The sequence below is a fragment of the Oryx dammah genome, unplaced genomic scaffold (assembly GCF_014754425.2).
Source record: "Oryx dammah isolate SB20612 unplaced genomic scaffold, SCBI_Odam_1.1 HiC_scaffold_26, whole genome shotgun sequence".
Classification (NCBI taxonomy): domain Eukaryota; kingdom Metazoa; phylum Chordata; class Mammalia; order Artiodactyla; family Bovidae; genus Oryx; species Oryx dammah.
Window position 1 is genome coordinate 64,506,475 of NW_024070210.1, and position 23,346 is coordinate 64,529,820.

Consider the following 23,346-nt stretch of genomic DNA (forward strand, 5'->3'; position numbering starts at 1 on the left):
CTCTACCCCTTCTGGGTAAGCAGCTTAGTAGATTGTGTGTAGGTCCTACTTATAATATTAGGTCATATCAGAGGACCTATAAAGGGAAGGGTAGAAAGAAAGGAAAACAGGAAGATGGAAAATTAGTCAAAAGGAACAATGAAAGGAAGAAATCTCAGCAAACATTTAAGTGGTAACCAACCTGTGTATAGTAGATGGTGAAGATGGCGTGGGATCTGCTGCTGGCTTCATGAACATGGGTTGCTGCTGTGATTCTGTGTACACAAGGGAAGAAAATTAGGTCAGGATTGCTTATGCATGGTGGATCCTTAAGGATCCATGGGGAACACAAGAAAAAAATGTTAGTGCTGAGGTTCACAAGTGAGGATCACAAAACACCAGTATTTAGTCTTTTATAGTTAGGAGAATGGTCCCAAGAGAGCAGAAGCAGTGTTCCGGGTACTGATATCTGAGAACAACGAGTATAACTTCATACTAAACCACAATTAGAACTTATTTTAAGCAATAGAAGTTAAAAATCAGAATGGAAAGGTGTGATACTAGAGAGTCATCAGCCTGGAATAATATCCCTAAAACAGACCCATTTAAATTAGACAAGTAGATATGGAGAACTTGTTGGAAAAGAAGACTCAAAGACAGCGAAAGTAAGTCATTATTAAGAATATTAATCTCATGGTGCCAGAAAGGGCTTTAAAACTGAGATCTTGAATTACATGAACATCACGCTTAAGCCAGGTGAAGAATGCACAGTCTCCCTGAGAGATTCACTTCAATGCTGACCTTTAAAGTCTGAAGAGTCCTCTCTGTATCTAAATCTAAGTCAGTCAATATGGCTTCAGTTTAAGACCAACTCATTGACTTCTGTTCTCAGAGAAGTTGCTGAACTGAAGAGTTAAAATCTAGAGGCTGGTCAACTGAAGGATAAAAAGGACACTTAACAATCAAGGAACTCAGGGTACCCTGAAGACAGGAAGTAAGTGCTTCCAGGATAGTTCCATGAAAACCAAGGAACAGAAGTTTAAATGTAAATCTTTCCCTTTATGTTCAAGTAACTCAGACGTGTTATTAACAGGGGACATAGAAGACTCCAATTTCCTCAGTATTTTTTTTCAGGTGAAAAAGGCTAGTTGGGGGGCATATATGAATATCATTGTGGGTATTCCATAGTAACTAAAAATACAGAGTATTATCATAATTTACAATAGCTTTTAGGAGCGTCTACAGCACCTAGCATTTCATAGCTGATTCTAAGCAGTCTTTCTGAGTAAACTTGACAAGCTCCCCAGATGGCGCAGTGGTAACGAATCCACCTGCCAGTGCAGAACATGCAAGAGGCATGGGTCAGGAAGATCCTCTGGAGAAGCGAACGGCAACCCGCTCCAGTACTCTCGCCTGAGAAATCCCACGGACAGGGACATGGGGCCGCAAAAGAGCTGGACACCACTTAGTGACTCAGTAACAATTACAGTCTGCAAAACTTTTCTGGAAGAAAAAATGGTTTTCTGAAAAATTCTTAACTATATTGTACTATATCATCTCTATCAAGGAGAGGACAATGCAGGCAAGAATCATTTCTTTGATGAAAAGAGCAGAAATTGTGTATTATAAGACAAAACATAGGGTCATTCTCTGGGCTTACTACCTAATATTACTATATCCAGGACAAACTCCAGCTTCACCACCAGTGAGAAGAGCACTAAATCTCAGCCACGTCCCCCTACCCTGGGTACATTTTTGTTCTGACAAACGCCTCCTGATTGTGAATGTGGGGAGCTGCAGAGAGAATCTATACTGTAAAAGGGCAGTGAGAACATAGGAAAGAAGAATGAGACTGAAAGAATGACAGGGACAAACAAACCTGTTACCTGTTTGCTATTCCCTCCTCCAAGAGTTGAATTACTTGCTTATAGTTGGTAACTACGTGTTGAGATAAACCTATCAGATTTGTGAGGAGGAAAAAAGAGATTAAATAAAAATTTTTGGCAAAGTTTAACCTTTTCTTGTAGGTAATTAAATTTATTATCCTATTTCATATTAGTTGGCAGACAAGAATTGAGGAACAACTTAATTCATTCAGATAATGGATTAAATCAACAAATATTTACTGGAAGCTTACTGTCAGGCACTGTGACAGTCTCTCTGGGAACATGTCTCTATGCTCCCAGAGATTATAGTCTAGAATTCATATAGTGGTTATGCTAACAACAAAAAGAATAATAATAATTCCCTACAAACAGATTCATGGACTTTGGGAACGAACCTATGGTTGCCAGAGGGAAGGATGAGGCAAAGGGAAAGTTAGGGAGTTTGGAAGGGACATGTACTCATAGCTATACTTAAAATGGATAACCAACATGGGCCTACTGTATAGCACATGGAACTCTGCTCAGTGTTATGTGGATGGGAGGGGAGTTTGGGGGAGAATGGATACATGTATATGTATGGCTGAGTCTCTTCGCTACTCACCTGAAACTATCGTGCTATATTTAAGTTATAAGAAAAGTTCTCATGAATTACTTCATTTGGCCCTCATCAAATTTCTGAGGTAGATAGGGCCTAAATGCCCCACAAAATGGTGGACTCAATTTGACATACAAAACACATCCTCCCACAGTTTACAAGTCATGAGAAATCATACAAGATAATGTGGCCAAGTGCCACAGGAGGAGTAAGATAATAAATGCTGAGGAAGTCAGAGGAAAAGTCAGGGCAAGCTCCATGGAGGAAGCGAGACTTGAATTTAGCCACTGGAGAATAGGCAGCTTTAGATAAAAGGTAGGGAGGCGCTTAAGGGCACAGAAGTAAATCTTTATGGCTGGTTACCCACCAAGTCAAAAAAGGCCTTCACAACTGTGCTAGAGGATCTCTTTATTAGAGATTCAGGAACCAAAGTATCTTCACGGGCTCACAGCTGAATACAATTACACTAAAATTTAACATAGTTAACTTGAACACTGACTGGATTTTTTTATCTTAAGGAATTATTACTATTATTTAGATGTGATAATAATTTTGTGAGTGCAATTTCTTTAAAAAATTTTCTTATCTCTTAGGGCTACATATTAAAATATTTATACATGAATTGATATCTGGAATTTGCCTCAAAATAATATAGAATGTGGACAGGAATGTAGATAAGGCAACCCACTCCAGTACTCTTGCCTAGAAAATCCCATGGACAGAGGAGCCTGGTGCAGGCTACTGTTCATGGGGTCACGAAGAGTCGGACACGACTAAGTGATTTCACTTCACTTCATTGGGTTATGGGTTTGTGAACATGGGGTTCATTACACTAGTCTATTTTTGTTCAAAATGTTCAAAATTCTCTATAAGAAAAAGAATTTTAAAAATTTAACCAAAGATAGAGATCTTCCATTTTCAGTAATGGCAAATTAGATAATATAAACCAACACTTCTGCCAAAGACTGTTAGAAACAGTTGAACAGAATATAAACAACATCAATGTGAGGGCACAGAGGTAAGACCAGATAGTGACATTTTTTCAGGCCATATATTGGGGAAGGATGGAAGCCCAGAGACATCAGGCCAGCATTTGCAGACATTATCCCTCTGAGAGCATTTCCCATATCTTGAGAAGTGGCTGACAGCAGTTCTCTTAACAACCTCACAGATAGAGAGAGTCACAGACTACAGTCCAAGGCCCAGGTGAACCCTGTGGCACCCCACCTCTCTGAGTTGGAAACTTAAAGGGCTAAAACACAGGAATAAGTTTGGATTAGAAGTAAACATTTTCTGAAGGGACCTCAGCTCAACTTTGAACATTCTTAGTACTTCACCTGGACTGAGTTGATTCTGGATTCCTAGCATGTTTGTGCAGGAACCTGGCACAGGTAAACACGAGTTTTCTCCGCCAGGAAATATTATTGTTCTGGCTTCTCAATTATTTCCACAAGCAATTTAGCAAATATTGTCTGGCACAAAACTAACATACCAGCACATAAGTAGATCTGACAACATAAGTGAAAATCAGCAAAAATTACACAGACTATCTAAAGAGACCTAAAACAGATCCAGATCCTGGAGTTATAGTAACTTTAAAGTAACTCTGCTTACTATTTTTAAGGGACTAAAAACAAGATTATAAAATTTCAGAGAAAACTGGAAACTATAACAAAAAGATCAAATGTAGATTTAGGAAGTGAAAATTACTATAAGTGAAAATAAGAACTCAATGTGTAAGTTTAACAGCAGGTTAGATACAGGTGAAACATATGTCAAAATCATATAACCAAAATAAAGCATAGAGAGCCAAAAGATACAAGATATAGAAGAAAGGGTAAGAATCATAAAATATATGAGGAATAGGTCTAATAAACCTGTAATTGGAATTCCACAAGGAGAGAGTGGGGTAAAAGCAATGTTAGAATAATGCTAGAAGTAATGCCTATCTGTATAGCAGAAATTAACACAATATTGCAAATCAACTATACTTCCAAAAAAAAAAAAAGAACCAGGGATCCTAGGAGAAATGGCTGGTTCAAAGACTGAGGCAGGGAAAGTAGATGAGCCTGGAATACCTCCTGTCAGAAAGCAAGGAAGTGCTCAAAGAATGATGGTGATATGTCAAAAAGTCACATGAACACACTTGAAGAGGATTCCATTGGCTAAATCCAGGATAATCAGAGCATCAAAATAAAAAATAATAGTAACAGAAGGTGGCTCATTTAATACAATAGGAAACATGAGTCTATGCCAATATAAATAAGTTAATAACTAAACTGAAAGTTAGATGAGGATAAGACACACACAACTTTACAGTTCCACAACCAATAAACACTTATTGACTACAAAAGGAAAACAGCAATTTCAGAGTAAAGAGGCCTGGCAGATATGACCTTAACTGAGGAAATTAAAAATAATGAATAATGGACATATCAAAATTATGTACCACTTAATGGTATCAAGTTCATGAAGTCAAGTGAGACCAAGGAACCTTTCCAGCTGGAGAACACTAGAGAGAGACACTAACCAAAGGCAACTCTGGATTCAAAGGGACAATCACTGTGACAATTTGTGAAATGTAAATGGGTGTTAAGGATCAGATGGTAGCAATGCATCAAAGTTAATTTCCTGATGTGGATTTCTTGTTGTAACTACATAGGAGTACTTCTTGTTTTAAATAAAAATACCCTAAAATAATCAGGGTATATGGGTCATTAGGTTGGCAATTTACTCTCATATGGTTCAAGTAAAAAAGTTCTTTATGCTAGCAACTTTTTCAAAAGTTTGCTTCAAAATTAAAAAATAAAAACTTTTAGAAAACTAAGATAAAGAGAGAATTCCCTTAACCTGCTAAGGTAATGCTTCTCAAAGTGGCTGCAGAGACTGGAGTCAGCTCTCAAACTGTTATTGACATGTGATGAGATAGGTACAGAAATTGAAAGCATTTGAAACCTTTACAACAATATGACAGACTGTATATCTTTTAAATCGAATAAAGAAGAATTGGGCTTATAATCAATATGTCTTTTACTTTTTTTTTCTAGTAATTCATCTTCATTTTATCAAAGTATTGGTTTGCCATGGATAGGAATTTTAAAAAAACAAGACAAAAACTGGTCCTTCCCCCTAGACAGTCTGAGAAATGTATGATAAGAGTATCTATTAACAACACATGGTATTGAAAATGGCCTTCCCAAGTGGCACAGTGGTAAAGAATCTGCCTGCCAATGCAGGAGATGCAAGAGAATGCAGGTTCAATCCCTGGGTCAGGAAGATCCCCTGGAGAAGGAAATGGCAACCCACTACAATATTCCTGCCTGGGAAATCCCATGGACAGAGGAGCCTGGTGGGCTACAGTCCATGGGGTTGCAAAGAGTTAGAAACGACTGAGGACACATGCATGCTATTGCAAACATCATAGTAAAATGTTGAAGTTTTCCCCCGGGGACAAAACTAAATATTGTTACCATTTTAATAGGGTTCTAGTTGGTGTAGAAAGACAAGGAATAAAAAGGTGTAAGAAGTAAAAAAAACAAAAACAAGAATACTCCTGTTATGTGCAGACTGAATACAAAGAAAATACAAACAATTTTTTTCAGAGTCCCAACTACTCATTTCCAACAACCTCCTGCTTTGTACCCATCTCTGTATATTAAGATAAAGGCCAAAGCAAAAATATTATACTGTCTTTGCCTCACTTATTATCCCTTTAGACCCAGTAACCACTGGGCTCTTATGTATCCTTTGGACAGGGCTCTGTACATTTCAGATTTCAACTTAACCTGTTATCTAATTAATGGACTTTTTAATGAAAAGTAAGAGGCTACTCCTTATCTTTCCTTGGATTTAGGCAGCTATCAAGTTCCAGCTTATGGTTCTGAACTAGAACTACAAATTCTTTACATTAAAATTAAAAGTTCTTGTATTTTCATATTTCCCATGGCACCCTGAATAGAATAGGCATCTAGCAGGTACTTAATAAATTCCTATAGATTGGTTTCAAAGCATAAACCACTTTCGGCATTGGAATCATGTTCACAGAATGTATGAGCCCAAAGATAGAGAAATACAGACAGGCAGACAATGAAAATAAATGAATAAAGAAAGCAAACATTAAAAAAAAAAAAAAACTTTGCTATAATGCCATCAGAGGGTAGTAATGGAAATAACATTGTTCAGTGTTACTATTCAGGGTCTTGTTTTCCAAGGCTGGTTCTATACTATTTGAGCTCATGGCTCCTTCACTAAGAAATAAGAGAAATGTCCACCTATATTTGTAATGATCAAAAAAGTTCATCTTGCCTTTAAGAAACATGTAATCCAAAGGACCTAAGAGACTTTTTGCTTGTTTAGAAATACTTCCTACCAAGCACCAAGCCTCCTCCCTCCCCACAAGGGTTCACTCCATGAACAGCCAACAGCATTCACTTCATCCAAACAGCCATTAGATTTAAGTCCTGATCCTGTCACCAACCTTGGGTGTATGATCCAAGTTGTACCACCTTGCATGAATTCTCAGGGTTTCAGGTACTACGCCAATCAGGAACCTATGTTCGTAGGTTTCCTATGATCCATGTACAGGATTCTGTCCCATTCTTCTCTTCCAGTCCTAGACAAGGTTCCCAGTTCCAACCCTGCCCCACGTAGCTGTGGAACGTTGGGAACGTCCCTTAACTTCTTCCAGACTTCATATCATCTTCTGTGCAGTGAAGACATTAGAACTACATCTGAGGTCTCCTCTAGTTACTATCTACTCCCACATTTACACATAAAAACACCTTAAGATAAAAATAAACAAAAAGATGAGAAACTGTGGCACTACTGCAACCACTCCTGGTCTGCCTTCCAAGTATTGCTTTACAGAGAAATGTGCATACACAGAGGTTTACAGAGGAAACTCCAACTGGTTCCCGGCAAAGTAAGTGGTATTTTTTAACCACTGTCTCCAGCTACCAATTAGGATGAAACATTTGGGGAAAGACTCAAGCAGCAGAATTTGTGACTGGCACACCTACTGAGTCATCCATTGGCCATGCTCTAATCAGAGAAGAGACCAGCTCCTGATCTTTCCTGTCCCTCTGCCTGTGGGGATATTACTAGCATATTGTGGAGAAAAGAGGAACATAAAATTCATGTTATTTATTATGAGTGGCCCCAGAGAGTGAAATCTTCCCTGACAAAAGCACCCAACAGCAAGACCTAGTCTAATGGAAGAAGACAGATGGAAGCAAACATCAAATACCAATGTCTGATGAGAAAGCAGTGTAGACCCTGCTCCATGTCTGGTATCTCCCCATGACCTTGACTCTCACCATCTCTGGAACCGAAGTACCCCAAAAACAGTCTGGCTGACCTAGGAATCTGTCCCAGGCCCATTGGACCAGGCACCATAGACCCAACGCTATTCCATGCCACTTACCTCTCGCTCACCATGCTCTAGACACACCAGCTCCTTGAAATCACCAAGCCAACCCCTTCACGCAGGGATCTGGCCCATGCCATTCCCTTCACCTGAAACACTCTTCCCCTTGCCATGCTATTCTTCACATGACTGGCTCCTGTGCCCCTCTGGGTCCAGTTTAAAATGTTACCACCCTCCTCAAGGAAGCTTTTCCTGACCACCCCAAGAAGATGCTCTTTTTCATCCCTGTATCTATTTTTTTATTAGCCTTTATCACAGCTGTGATTAGTGCTGGTTGACTGACATTATGCCCCACAACAGTGTCAGCTTACCTGTCTTTTCTATTTATTGGTACCTACTGGGCGTCTCATACCAGTAGCTGGCACTACAAGTCTGTTGAATGAATCAGTGACCATCAGGAGAGCTTCCCAGATTTTGGTTTGGTCTCTGACTTCCAGGACCATAGTGGCTCACCTTGTACATAGGGCCCCATCTCTGGGTGCTCCCTGACCCGCAGATTATAGGTCTTTTTTTGATCAGACTGCTTTAGCAGATCCCGTACCCGTTCATTATAGATTTCCAGGAAGCTAGAGACACAGAGAAAAAGGCATAAAATTAGATTTTGAAAAGACGTGGGAAAACACTGAGCCAAGAATCAGAAGGTCCTAGTTCTTGTTCAGAGTATCTCTGATACTCTTGAGACGTTGGTCACTCCAGACTTCCCCCTTGAGTCTCTTCTACATGGGAACATAGGGTTTTTAGCACTGGCTGTCATTACTCCAGTCTCAGGTTTACATTATGAGTGCTGATTCAAGTTTAGCTTTCAAGAGGCTATCTGAGGATGGGTTTAGGCTGCCATCAGCCTGTGCCTTTATCAGTTCCCTGGTGCATACAGTCTTACAAGCATGTTTCTTGAAGTGGTTTGCAAATTTGATCTTTGAGCTCTATTATTCATAGAAGCCATCTCAAGGACCACTGCTGAGCAATAAGGGAAGCTAACTGAGAAGGGTTCTGCTTCCCACTAATTTAAGTTGCACAATTCTCATTTTACCTATCTTATACACTGGGATTCTGTTTAAGACATGCTATGTCTTATTAGTATCTACTGGCATTTTATACTTTTTAAAATAATAAAACAGCTACAATTCTTAATTAAAATCAGTAAATATTTTGTTAAATAAGAAAGCACACTTCTTACAGAAAGGTTTTCCTCACTGGACCATGGATACTTGCCTGTGGAGCCAGCAATCAGAAAAAAGGCTCCAGCTCAAAGCTGCTCTCTGCATACACTCCTTATAAATTTTCCCTTCTTAATCATTTCAAATTAAAACATAGGAACCCCCAGATAGCTTTTAGAATAGTGGTTCCCAGATTTCATGGACAATAAAACACTTAATATATACTGCAAAATTTTACTTTACAAATTTAAAAATGTAAAAATAATGTTCACAACCATTTAATTTTTAAAAAGGACATTTATTCTTTTTATAGCAATGAAAATGTTATGGAATTAAATAGTGATGATGGTTGAACAGTCTTGTAAATACTAAAAAAAAAAGTCACTTAACTATATACTTTAAAAGTGTGAATTTTATGGTATGTGAATTATGTCTCATGTTTTTAAACAAGGACATTAAACACCAAAAAAAAAGAATACAGAAAATGAATGGCAATTGGTAACGTCACACTGGAGGTAGCCAGCACTAGTCTGGGTACTAGAGTTTCCAGTATTTTGCCTGGACAATTCCATGGACAGAGGAGCCTGGCAGGCTATAGTCCATGGGGTCACAGAGTCGGATCTGACCATGCATGCGCCCACACCCACCACACAAGAGCTTGGGAACTACTAACCTGGAGAACAACCCAGGAAGGGGCTGGAAGAGAAATTCCAGAAGCTAGTATGAAACTGAACAGAAAATGAAGGAAGGGAAACTGGCCAGCCAACGGAAGCGGGTCCACAGGAGACACTAACGTGTTAAGCCTGAGGGTAGAAACTAAGTTTCCTACAACATATCTGCACATTCATATGACAAGCGCTGTACGATATTTCTGCTGTGATTTTTCCCCATTCCTCTGGGTAACTCTGGAAGCAGAGAGGACAGCTCTGGAGTGGACATAGAAACACTTCAGGCTGCAGAGCCCAACAGGTTCTTACCTTACTTTTATACTGCAGGAGGCAGGCAGTGGGGCACAATTTTCCTCCCTGATGAACAGACCCTGCATAAACCAAAGGGTTGTAGTTTCACTGAAGGGGATGTACAACGAAGACCTACTTTGAGAGGATCCAGTCAAAAGAGAGTCTATACCTCACATATCCGTGGTGTCAGCCCAACAGAGGCCTGGAGAAGAGAAGAAAGCATTACTGTCCACTCGTGCTGATGCTCTCCCCCAACACCCAGGACCCACTCTCAGCAAGGACAGTGTTCTCGCTCTTGCCTCTTCACTTCAGGCAGTATCCCCAAGGGTATGTGGAAGACTCTATTTGCCAGTGATCTCAGCAACAAACAGGTGGAAAGTATCAGATGAAGGGCATATCACCACCATAAGAAGGAAGAGAGGAGAAGCTAACAAACCCAGGTACCTGCTTTCATGCCGAAGAGGTGACATCCTTCTTGTGGTAAAGTGGGCTTATCCCAGAACCCTATCTCCTATCCCCCCATACACAGGAGAACCAGAGTACATGCATGTTCAAAACACACATTTAGAGAGAAGTGGCTTATTTCTTCATATTGGATTCAGTGCTAACTTGTATTCCGGTTAATGGCTTTATACCCCTGGATTACTGAGTCTTTTCTTCTTTTAATTTAAAATATATGAAATCACACCAAACATGAACCTTTAAGGTCTCAAGACATCATACTGAAGATTAGTTAAGCAATGATCTGGGCCCATGGCATCAGGGACAATCTTTAAGGAGGAATAATATCCTAGAAAAATGTTCTTAAGTGGTGTTACTTATCACCTGCCCCACCAATTCATCTCACCAGGGTTCTTCTAAGCCTAAAACAAAGTAGTATTCTGAAGGAACTCTATCCTCCTAATTTTCTATGATAAAAGAAGGCTCTCATAAGTCCTACACACTTTTGAAAGTTCCCATCCCAGTGGTTGGTTCTCCCACTTCTTTCTAACACTCAGATTTAACACGCACACAGCCCCATATCCACATGGCCTTAGCGAGCACTTAAGGCAGTCTGGGACTTGTCTACACCAGAGGCGTTAAAAAGCTACAAGTGATGAACTTGAAATGATCTGAGAAATATGAGAAATTCAGAAGGACTGACAAGGTCTGTTTCATCAAAGAGAGTTGTAAAATTCTAAGGTTCTTCAGGGTGTAATAAAGAGGAGCTAATTATTCAAAGTTTACCTGTTAATTAAGTTGCTAAGAAATGTATTCTTAACAGAAAACAGAACCCTTTAAATCTGACTGAAGCCGACTGACTATGAAACTCACATCCTCTCTCAGTGGCAAGGACAATGCAACATTCAGGTTTGATGTGGCTTTAAGAAGACATCACATCCCAACACTCACAGGGGTGCCCAGCATGGTATATGTCTTCCCAGAGCCTGTCTGCCCATAGGCAAAAAGGCATATGTTGTAGCCTTTGGCAGCTCCAGACAGTACTTCAGTCCCCAAGTCCTGGAACACCTGTAACAATAAAAACAGAGTGCATGTCACTCTGGTCCTACCTTCCAAAGCAGCCTTTTATATTATGAAATGTTTTAACATCCATGACTATAAATTCCCCACTGTTTTATGAGAATCAATTCAGTTTCAAAAAAAAGACTGCTAAGGAAAATTCATTTGTTCAGTAAGTCAATTATTTTTTAAAAGTGCTTATTGTATGCTGGGCACAAGGCTAGATATTTAAGATGCAAAACTGATATGGTCCCTAATCTTTAGGGGAAAAGAGTCCAGGAGAAGGGCAAAGACATGCAAGCAAATTAGTGAAGGAAAACCATGTACATGAATTCTTTTTCCTTCCTATTAAAAAAAAAAAAAACTTTAATATGGTTAATCAGGTAAAAGTACAATGAAATTTTGCCCAGGAACGTATCACACAAATTCAGGGTCTCAAGACACTACAATGAGGGTCAGCTAAGCCCAGAAATTAGGGAGGGTTTTCCCTGTGGGACCCTTTTCTACATGCTACCTCTTCAGACCGATCCTAACAGCTGACTGCTTCTGCTCTCACTCATTTCTGTAGTTTTAGTGAATCAGAAACAACTAGAGGCTCTCCCAGGAAAACCCTTATACTTTATGTAGTGCCTGAAAGTCCTATTGGACTGTCAGGCAGACCCCAGGCTCAGGACAAAACAGCCTTGCTTATGGGGAAGGCATAACTTTCTGTTGAACCAGTCCTCAGCAGAATGCCACATGACATCTGCATACACAGCTGGTATGATGGGCATTTACCCTTTGCACTGCTGCTGCTCAGCATCCGAATACTCTTCTGATCTGGGAGGAAACTGTTTCAGTTTTCATGGGAAGCAGGGCCCAACCCTCCCAACAGAAGTCAAATAGGCCAGATAATTCTCTCCATCTCCTGGAGAATAGAATGTAAACACGTGAAATGAGGCTCACAAAACTTGAAATTTCAAAGAATGACACAAAAGCAAAGAAAGAGTTAATCAAGTCTCCTTGTTGGCAACGTGAGTCCAACAGTACTGCATCTGAAGTACCAAGCACAGTACTCAAACTAGACTATTCTGTGATATGGCTTTACCTGGTCTCCCTGCAACTTAAGGCCCCATGGTTTGCAGCCCATTTTTCTAATTTCCCTTAAATTCTATGAATCTCCTGATACAGTTCCAAATTGGAACATGGTTCTTATGGTTAATAATAGCTGTGTGATCTTGAACAATTTAAACTTTAAACTCTTTTTTTTCCTGGTAAATTGAATATTTTGTGTGTATATCACAGGTTTGTTGTGAAGATTAAGTGAGATAATACATGTAACTAGGGACCATGAGCACGAAGATAGGAGTTGCTGACCTAAGATTACACTACACTATTCTGTTTCAGCAGCTGCAGTCATGCTTCTTGATCAGTGAACTATTTGCATTTTGTTTTTTAGCGCTTCTAATACTCAGGCATAGGGCCATAATAACCCAAGTAGAGGTGAAAGATCTAGACGTTATACCATTCCCACCACCTTTCCCAATCTCCCTCCCAGCTCTGTATTCTCCATGCATTCAGTTCTATATTTCCAAAGCTGAAAATTGGGCAGAATTCTCTGTGCCTCCTGACATCTGTCTGGGTTAAATTCTCAGGGACTGAAGAAAGAGGAATCATTTCTCTTGATCAGAACATTTGAGTTGGCAGCCATCCATTTACTAGTTGGAAACGTTCACAAAACTCAACCTTTCTTTCCAGTGCTCCAGCAGAAAGTGGGAACAGAGGTGCAGACAGAGCAAGGCCACATCTAGTGTTATTTATTTCTCACCGCTCACAAAGCAGGGCAGAATGAGCTCAGTGGATTGTGAAAGAAGACAGGAGAATGCTACTTTGCCCATGTCTTTATCCAAATTCAAATAATCACCTGGAGGTTTTATGAAAAACGGTTTTGAAGATGCCATTTCCACTCAACAGTAAAAGGTGTGAACAAGCAAAACTGGTAGGCTCCAAACGTGGAATTGGGGGAAACTGTTAAGATTCCATTCTTTACGAACCGTGAGGCTTAGCTCATCATAAATTCTTAAACAGAGCACAACAGAACCAGATGACATCGTGGTTCACTCTCACCGTGGTTATTATAATGAAGCATATGGGAACAGCTCAATATGAATACCAAAAACAGTTCAAAGGCTAAAATAAATCACCAAAGGGCAATCTAATTTAGAGGATTAGAGTCTAATCATCTAGAAGACCCAGTTCAGGAGGAGAGACGGGCAATGTACCTTTTTTTTCTGGAATATAAGTACAAGAACACATTTGATAGACAAATTAATTTCATGTGACACAGAACTTCCAGTCTTTTTTAGCATTCACTAGATTGGGGACAGCCCACTGGATGCGGCTGAATTGGGACTCACAATACCTGAAGCTCAAGCTGAAACGTATTTCACAGGGGCAACTGAATCCAGGAACCAGAATTTTTGGTGTTCAATATCATGTCATTACCATTGCAAATGAAAACAAGGAGATACCACCACACACCTATACGAATGGCCAAAATCTAACACACTGACAACACCAAATGCTTACAAGGAGATGAAGCAATAGGAACTCTCATTCATTGATGATGGGAATGCAGAATGGTATAGCCACTTTGGAAGACATTACACCAGTTTTTTTTTCTTAAACAAGACTGAACATATTACTCTTACCATACAGTGAGGCGATCGCACTCCCTGGTATTTACCCAAAGAGGCTGAAAACTTATATACACACAAAAACATGCACACAGATATTTATAGAAGCTTTCTTCAAAACTGTCAAAACGTGGAAGTAACCAAGATGTCCTTCAATAGGTGAATGTCTAAACTGTGGTACGTCCAGAACATGGGATATTATTCAGTGCTAAAAAGAAATGGACTATTAAGGCATGAAAAAACATGAAGACACCTTAAATGCACCTTACTAAGTGAAAGAAGCCAATCTGAAAAGGCTACACACTGTATGAGTCCAGCTACATGACATGCTGGAAAAGGTAAAACTATAGAGACAGTTAAAGAAAAAATCAGTAGTTGCCAGGAGTCCAGGGAGGGACAGATGATAGGTGGGATGCAGAGGATTTTTAAGGCAGTGAAACTCCTCTACATGTGATACTATAATTGTGTAGGAAAAGTGAAAGTGTTAGTCAATTAGTCGTGTCTGAGTCTTTGTGACCCCATGGACTGTAGCCCGCCAGACTCCTCTGTCCATGGAATTCTCCAGGCAGAGAATACTGGAGTGGGTTGCCATGCCGCCCCTAGGGGATCTTCTTGACGCAGGGATTGAACCTGCGTCTCTCGTGTTTCCTGCATTGGCAGGCAGGTGCTTTGCCACTAGCGCCGCCTGGTGGGAGGAAGGAGGTATACGGAATTTCTGTGCTCAATTTTTCTGTAAACCTAAAATTACTTTAACAAATAAACTCTATTTTCAAAAAAGATCCACAAGATAAATCTCAAGGAATGGAATTCCCTGATAACAGCAACATTTATCAGACATACCCTTCCCAAAACCGGTTAGAATCAACTAAGTCTCTGGATTTATGTCTCTGATTTCATGATGACTATTTAAGGTCCAAAACTAAAGGTTGCTCTGTATTTTCCTAAAGAAAATTTTCACTGTTAGATTTTTGTTGTTGTTGTTTGCTTTTTTTGGTAGTTTTAGAAAAGGCAGAGGAACCAGAGATCAAACTGCCAACATCCGCTGGATCATCAAAAAAGCAAGAGAGTTCCAGAAAAACATCTATTTCTGCTTTATTGACTATGCCAAAACCTTTGACTGTGTGGATCACAATAAACTGTGGAAAATTCTGAAAGAGATGGGAATACCAGACCACCTGACCGGTCTCTTAAGAAACCTATATGCAGGTCAGGAAGCAACAGTTAGAACTGGACATAGAACAACAGACTGGTTCCAAATAGGAAAAGGAGTATGTCAAGGCTGTATGTTGTCACCCTGCTTATTTAACTTCTATGCAGAGTACATCATGAGAAACGCTGGGCTGGAAGAAGTACAAGCTGGAATCAAGATTGCTGGGAGAAATATCAATAACCTCAGATATGCAGATGACACCACCCTTATGGCAGAAAATAAAGAGGAACTCAAAAGCCTCTTGATGAAAGTGAAAGTGGAGAGTGAAAAAGTTGGCTTAAAGCTCATCGTTCAGAAAACTAAGATCATGGCATCACTTCATGGCAAATAGATGAGGAAACAGTGGAAACAATGTCAGACTTTATTTTTTTGGGCTCCAAGATCACTGCAGATGGTGACTGCAGCCATGAAATTAAAACACGTTTACTCCTTGGAAGAAAAGTTATGACCAACCTAGATAGCATATTCAAAAGCAGAGACATTAGTTTGCCAACAAAGGTCTGTCTAGTCAAGACTATGGATTTTCCAGTGGTCATGTATGGATGTGAGAGTTGGACTGTGAAGAAAGCTGAGCACCAAAGAATTGATGCTTTTGAACTGTGGTGTTGGAGAAGACTCTTTAGAGTCCCTTGGACTGCAAGGAGATCCAACCAGTCCATTCTAAAGGAGATTAGTCCTGGATGTTCTTTGGAAGGAATGATGCTAAAGCTGAGACTCCAGTACTTTGGCCACCTCATGCGAAGAGTTGACTCATTGGAAAAGACTCTGATGCTGGGAGGGATTGGGGGCAGGAGGAGAAGGGGACAACAGAGGATGAGATGGCTAGACGGCATCCCCGACTCGTTGGACGTGAGTTTGAGTGAACTCTGGGAGATGGTAATGGACAGGGAGGACTGGCGGGCTGCAATTCATGGGGTCGCAAAGAGTCGGACACAATTGAGCAACTGAACTGAACTGAGTTCTGTAGTTCTTTATTATATACTATGTTCTCTGAGTCCCAAGGTGACTCCTAACAAAAAAAAAAAAACAAACCTGTGACTTCAATTTAGGATGAAAAAGGGTTCAAAATGATGAAATAATATTGAGTTCAAATACAGGTAACAGAAATTGTTGATGAGTGAGAAGTAAGAGGGTCATTTCAAAGAGGAGATAAAAAATTAGTTAAAAGAATCTAAAAACTAGCTCTGTTAGCAGGCATCTTTAAACTGGAAAATAATTCTAGACAACTCTGGAAACTATTCAAACACATGTTTTCACTAATGCTGTTACTTAGGAAAACCTCAAATAACCCAGAGTTGTACTTTTACTTCTCATCACAGAGACGGTGAGGTACAGCTGATACTGTTTGTGGATCTACTGATACATCCTCTCTCTAAACTTGTGGGTTAGAAAAGTAAGGTTTGGGGCCTATTATTGGAAGAGAGAGCATTCACGTAAAATATATAACTTAATGGGGCCTGCAGTTGGGGAAAGGACTTAGAATGATTTGCTTTCCTCCAAACAGCTACACATAAGGTTTAATGGTTAAGAACACAGGCTTTGCAACTTAATAGACACATAAGGTTAGCAGATGTAAGCTTTTATATATAGAATGGATAAACAATAAGGTCCTACTATATAGCACAGAGAACTATATTCAGTATTCTATAATAAACCACAATGGAAAGAATGTTATATATATAACTGAATCACTTTGCTATACAGCAGTAATTAACACATTAAAAATCAACCATACTTCAGTTTTATGAAAAAAGTGTTTTATTCAAAACTAGAGCTTTAGATTCATACAGCTAGTAACACAAAGCAATTATTGTGTTAGGCTCTCTTCTTCTTAGCACATTAAATTATTAATCCATTTAATCTTCACAATACATCTATGATAATAGTTACTATTATCAAAATTCTCTATCACATGACAAAATTGAAGTTCCATGGGTAGTAAGTACCTCTAAACAAAGCTGTTGCCTTTAACCACTGTGATATTTGCCACTAGCAAAATAACTGTCACCACAATTATCAGGAAACGCAGATTTTATCTGTTGAACACTAAGCTATTACCCTTTAATTTAAAACTGTTCTTCAAGGTTTCCTTATTTCCTGTTGTTTTGCTTCACACTGGGAGAAACTTGACCAACTCTCCTTTTCAGTATTTCTATTAAATAGAAGTCTCACTAAAATTTTGTTTTAACCTTTGGCCAAAAACAATAAAATCTGAACACTTCTGCCATTTGTTAATCACTTTTGCAGTCTTTTTGTCCCATTAATCTTTTAATTTGCACATGAAGAGAATTATTTCATTCCCAAATTTCACCCACATTGCCATTATTAAATGACCAGAATTGGAAGCCTTAAAGAGAGACACTTTTTTTCTTTGCTGTCTTTCAAATTACAAAGTACACTGACTTTTTGTACCAAGTGAAAAAATACAATGCATGAAGAAAAAACTAAACTTCCACCCCTACCTCACCTCTAACCCTACTCATTTTAAGTACCCAACAAGTCCCCTTCAAGTACTAAGGAAAGAAAGGATATAACCAATAGGTATGTCCTTCCATACCTTTATCAACATATCTTAGGATATACACTTCTTCATTTTTTGTTTTCATTGAAATATACACAAATAATGTATGTCAACCTGCAGCTTCCTTTTTATCACATAACATAGCATGAACATATAGGTTATTTTTTTCATGCACATGCACAGCCACAGTTACACAACATAATGTAAAATAACTGGGCTATATTTTATTTCCTTTTATTTTCCATCTGTCTTTCCCCTTCCTCTTTTCCTCTCTCATGCATAAACCCCCCACCTGTGGGTAACATGTTAGCAACTGGCATAATTGTTCACACTTTCCATGGTCATAATCATAAATGCACACGCACTTACACATTTATGGGTTTTTGTTACTTCTTTTTAAAAAATGGGATGTCATTATACACTGTTTTTCTCAGTCAACACAATTTGCAATATATTCCATGGTGTAAATGTGCCAAAATTGAGTCAATCACTCTCCTATAAATGGGCAATCACTTGTTTTTTATTATTTTATCTCTACTCATAATGGTTCAATAAATATCTTTGAAGATATATGTTTATATACTGATGTTTTTATTTTTATAGACTGTTTCAGGAATGGGGCTGCTGGGTCAAAGGATTAAAATATTTCTTATTTTCATAAATATTAAGACTATTTTCCCAAAAGACTATAATAACTTACATTTCTATTGACAAAATTAAGAGAATCCTTTTCTTCATATTCCCACCAGGAATCTTTTTAACTGCTCTTCATTTGAACAATACAAATTCATATCTTAATGTTACTATAATAACAGTGAGTTTGAAGTCATCATTCTTTGGCAGGAGCATTTAAATTTGCTCTCCCCAAGAAGGGTCTATTCATGTCCTCTGCCCATTTTTCTACTGGATTGTTTTTCTTGTTAATATGAAAGACTTCTTAGTATACTATAAACAGCAGTCTTTAATCTGCCATATGCATTGCAAATATTTTTCTCCCTAATCTATTCACCTTTTTCTAAGTTAAAAGGCAATTTTTTGAGTAGTTTTAGGTTAAAAGTTGAGTGGAAATTACAAAGTTCTCAAGCACCCCTTCAGCCCTCTTTCCTCTGGCTCCTCAGTCTCCCATATTATTAACATCTTGCATTACTATGATACATTTGTTGTAATTGATGAGCCAATACTGATATAGTATTATTAAATAAAGTCCAAAGTTCACATTAGGGTTCACTTTTTATTTTGTATGGTTCTATGAATTTTTACAAATACATAACAATATATAACCACCACTACAGTATCATAAAGAATAATTTCACTGCCCTAAAAAAAAATCCCCTGTACTTTACCTATTCATCCCTCCCTCCCTCCCATGAACTCCTGGAAACTACTGACCTTTTTATTGTCTCCATAGCTTTCCAGAGTGTCATATAGTTGCAATCATATAATATGCAGCCTTTTCAGACTGGCTTCTTTCACTTTGTTGCTGTTCAGTCGCTCAGTCACGTCTGACTGCGACACCATGGACTGCAGCACGCCTGGCTTCCTTGTCCTTCACCATCTTCCAGAGTTTGCTCAAATTCATATTCACTGAATCAGTGATGCCATCCAACCATCTCATCCTCTTTCATACCCTTCTCCTCCTACCTACAATCTTTTCCAGTATCAGGTCTTTTCCAATGAGTCAGCTCTTTGCATCAATGGTCAAAGTATTGGAGCTTCAGCATCAGCATCAGTCCTTCCAATAAATATTCAGGGTTGATTTCCTTTCAGATTGACTGGTTTGATCTCCTGGCTGTCCAGGGGACTCTCAAGAGTCTTCTCCAGCACCACAGTTCGAATGCATCAATTCTTCAGTGCTCAGCCTTCTTTACAGTTCAACTTTCACATACATATATGACTACTGGAAAAACCATAGCTTTGATTATACACACCTTTGTCAGCAAAGTGATGTCTCTGCTTTTTAACATGCTGTCTAGGTTTGTCATAGCTTTTCTTCCAAGGAGCAAGTATATTTTAATTTCATGGCTGCAGTCACCATCAGCAGTGATTTTGAGACCAAGAAAATAAACCTGTCACTGTTTCCATTTCTTCCCCATCTATTTGTCATAAAGTGATGGAACCAGATGCCATGATCTTAGTTTTCTGAATGTTGAGTTTTAGGCCAGCTTCTTCACGCTCCTCTTTCACCTTCAGCAAGAGGCTCTTTAGTTTCTCTTCACTTTTTGCCATTAGGGTGGTGCCATCTGCATATCTGAGGTTATTTTACTTAGTAATATGCATTTAAGGTTCTTTCATGTCTTTTCATGACTTGATATCTCATTTTTTATTTTTTTTAAAAATTATTCATTTATTTATTTATGGCTGTGCTAGATCTTCATTGCTGTGTGGACTTTTCTCTAGCTGCAGTGAGCAGGGGCAGCTCTGCAGTTGCAATGCACGGGCTTCTTATTGCATTGGTTTCTCTTGCTGTGGAGCACAGGCTCTGGGAGGTGCAGGCTTCAGCAGCTGGGGCACTTGGACTCAGTAGTTGTGTCTCCTGGGCTGTCGAGCACAGGCTCAGTAATTGTGGCACACAAGCTTAGTTGCTTCATGGAACGTGGGATCTTCCCAGATCAGGGATTGAACCTGTGTCTCCTGCACTGGTTGGGGGCTTCTTTACCACTGAGCCACCAGGGAAGCCCTCTCATTTCTTTTTAAGGCTGACTATCCCATCATTTGGAGATGCCACAGTTTACACATTCACCTATTGAAGGACACTTTGGCTGCTTGCCAATTTTGGCAACTATGAATAAAGGTGCTATAAACATTTTGAGCACAGGTTTTTGTGTGGATGTAGTTTTCAACTTCTTTGGGTAAATACCAAGAACTGTGACTGACCAATGACAACTTTTCCTTCACCTTGCACCAAGATCCCCTGACAATCCATGTATTCCATCCCTTATATATAGGCACAAAATATAAAGTCCAACTTCTTCTATTAGAACTGCCGCAAAGCTTGAGGCCTCCCCTGAACCATGTAAGCCCTGACTGCCTGCTAACCCACAACAGCAGCTGCTGCTTTTTTAAAATAAAGGATGAAATAATCTTTATTTACAGGATACTGCAAAATATGAAATTCCACACAGAAATAAACCCACTGAGAGAAGCTTCATACAATATGTACAGTTTGGAACTGTTCAAGTATAGTCTCCTTGTAAAAAGTGCTAAATAGCAAACCACATGTAAAGAATTCTTAGTAGAGAAACAGAAAGACAAACTTATACCAAACATAGTACATGTTTGATATAACAAATTTACACTTCAGTTGTATAGTCTGAAAGATAATGGTCTCAGAATGCCATCCTGAACTATAGCCTCAGAGGTAGTTTCTGGCCCAACATTTTGATATTCTTGTTCCTCCATACAGAAGTATCTCTCAATCAAGTTTAATGAAGCTTTAGGCACTGACTCATTTTCACGGTTTTATAGAGCCTCAGTTTTACCCAAACCTCTGCATTCTTCAATTACACTAAGTTTCTCAGTTTCACCTAATTTCTCAGCAACCCAAGATACTTGAAAGGGCATCCAGAATAACTAGGGTAATTTTGGTATGTTTCACAGTTAAAAGGTTCATCAACAATTCTATTATGCCACAATGAATGGTGTTACACAATCTGTTCAACTGTTCCACCACTTCTTTGGTTGTTCACAGCCCACACAGCTTCTTTTTGCATCTTAAAGTCTGCCTTAGAACACCAATGAAGAATGGGACTAAACCATGATTCACAACTCACTGGATCTGGTGCTGGTGGCCAGCTTTAATATCTGACATTGTCTGTGCATTTGCTAGTACTTTTGGACATCATGATACAGGAGATGAAGCAAAGGAGAATTTGCAGACTTCCCTGACAGTCCAGTGGATAAGAAACTGCCTGCCAATTCAGGGGACACAGGTTTGATCCTTGGCCTGGGAAGATCCCACATGCGTCAGGGCAATTAAGCTTGTGCACTACAACTACTGAGCGCATGCTCTGGAGCCCGCAAGCCACAACTACTGAACCTGTGTGCTGCAACTACTGAAGCCCAGGTACCTACAGCTCATGCTCTGCCACAAAAGAAGTCACTGCAATGAGAAGCTCGTGCACCGAAACTAGAGAGTATTCCCCACTTGCTGTAATTAGAGAAAGTCCATGCACAGCAATGAAGACCCAGCACAGTCAAAAATTAATTAATTACTTAAAAAATAATTTACTCAGTAGCATCTAGCAAGGATTCAAGGTTCTTGTTGCTACTAAGGTGCTGCAAGTAACTGCATATTCAAGATGATACATTAGGAACTACAAGAAGACCCAGCAGCAGATTGATGGCACCACACTTGATAACCAAGTCTTGGAAAACAAAACCATCACCTGCAATGTTTCCAAGAGCCCATACAGCTTGTTCACTGATTTAATCATAGGGAGATGCCAGTAGAGAAATGAATGCTGGGGCAGCACCTCTATCTACCGCAGCCCCAGTCTGTTCTGACATTCTGGAAGCAATGCTGGTGAACACTCAAGTGGATTCAAACTGAACAGGACTACAGTCAGTTCTGCCCAAGAAGGACACAAACTTTGGAATCAAACCAGCCCAGATTATGTTGCCTATTGGGGGTTGTTTTTCCTAGAAGGCAGTTTCCCAGCAGCTTGAGTAGCTTTGAGTTGGCTTTCCAAATTGTTGCTACCGATGTCTTTAACAGTATCAACAACAGACCGATTTACAGTGCCCTGGTCATTTCAGTTTTCTGGCAGTGGAGAAGGAGCAGCATCAGGAAGCAACCTTACATTTCTCCTTTTCAGTACCTGGTTGTCCTTCTTAGCTTGGCTCTCCTTGGTTCCACATTATCCAGTACTCAGCACTGCATCATTTCTGTACTACTGTGCCCTTGAATCTATTAGGGCAATCAGTGGTCAGCTAGCATTCTTGTTGCTGAACGTGGTTATAAGACATAGGGAGGAAGCTACAGAGCCAGCTCAGATTTCCACAGAAGGCTGTGCAGACCCTATGACTGCTTGAATTTAGAAAATTTGGGGATAGAAATGGAAGGAAGATGAGACATATTCAATTTTCTACCTTTCTAGATACTCTCTAAGCACGTGATTGCCCCCGATTCTTCAACCTCTTATCACAATGTGCCCTCAAATGATTTTCCCCACCACCCTGTAGAATACTAGAAATTCTCTCCAGTATAGTAATTCATCTGAGTTAACTGTAACTTCACAGTGCCTCTATTAAAATGCACATACTACCATAGAGGACAGAGGGACATATTATTGTGAATAGAAAAGGAATTGGAGAACTTATTGTGTGCTGGATAAGATTGTGATCAGGTATCAAGAAGTTAATAATACTTATGTAGCATTTATTGTCAGAGAAGGCAATGGCACCCCACTCCAGTACTCTTGCCTGGAAAATCCCATGGAC

General features: G+C 39.4%; 1 protein-coding gene across 5 annotated transcripts in view; it reads right to left on the reverse strand.

Moving 5' to 3' along the window:
• STARD9 (StAR related lipid transfer domain containing 9) overlaps positions 1-23,346 on the reverse strand; it is a 115,337-nt gene that overhangs the window by 46,748 nt on the left and 45,243 nt on the right. For all 5 annotated transcript variants that reach the window (XM_040226823.1, XM_040226822.1, XM_040226821.1 and 2 more), the window contains exons 4-9: positions 11,394-11,510; positions 10,171-10,203; positions 10,020-10,081; positions 8,339-8,451; positions 1,866-1,935; positions 182-254 (exon numbers count right to left, since the gene is read on the reverse strand). In XM_040226823.1, the coding sequence (XP_040082757.1) occupies positions 182-254; positions 1,866-1,935; positions 8,339-8,451; positions 10,020-10,081; positions 10,171-10,203; positions 11,394-11,510 (468 nt within the window). The remainder of the gene's footprint in view (positions 1-181; positions 255-1,865; positions 1,936-8,338; positions 8,452-10,019; positions 10,082-10,170; positions 10,204-11,393; positions 11,511-23,346) is intronic.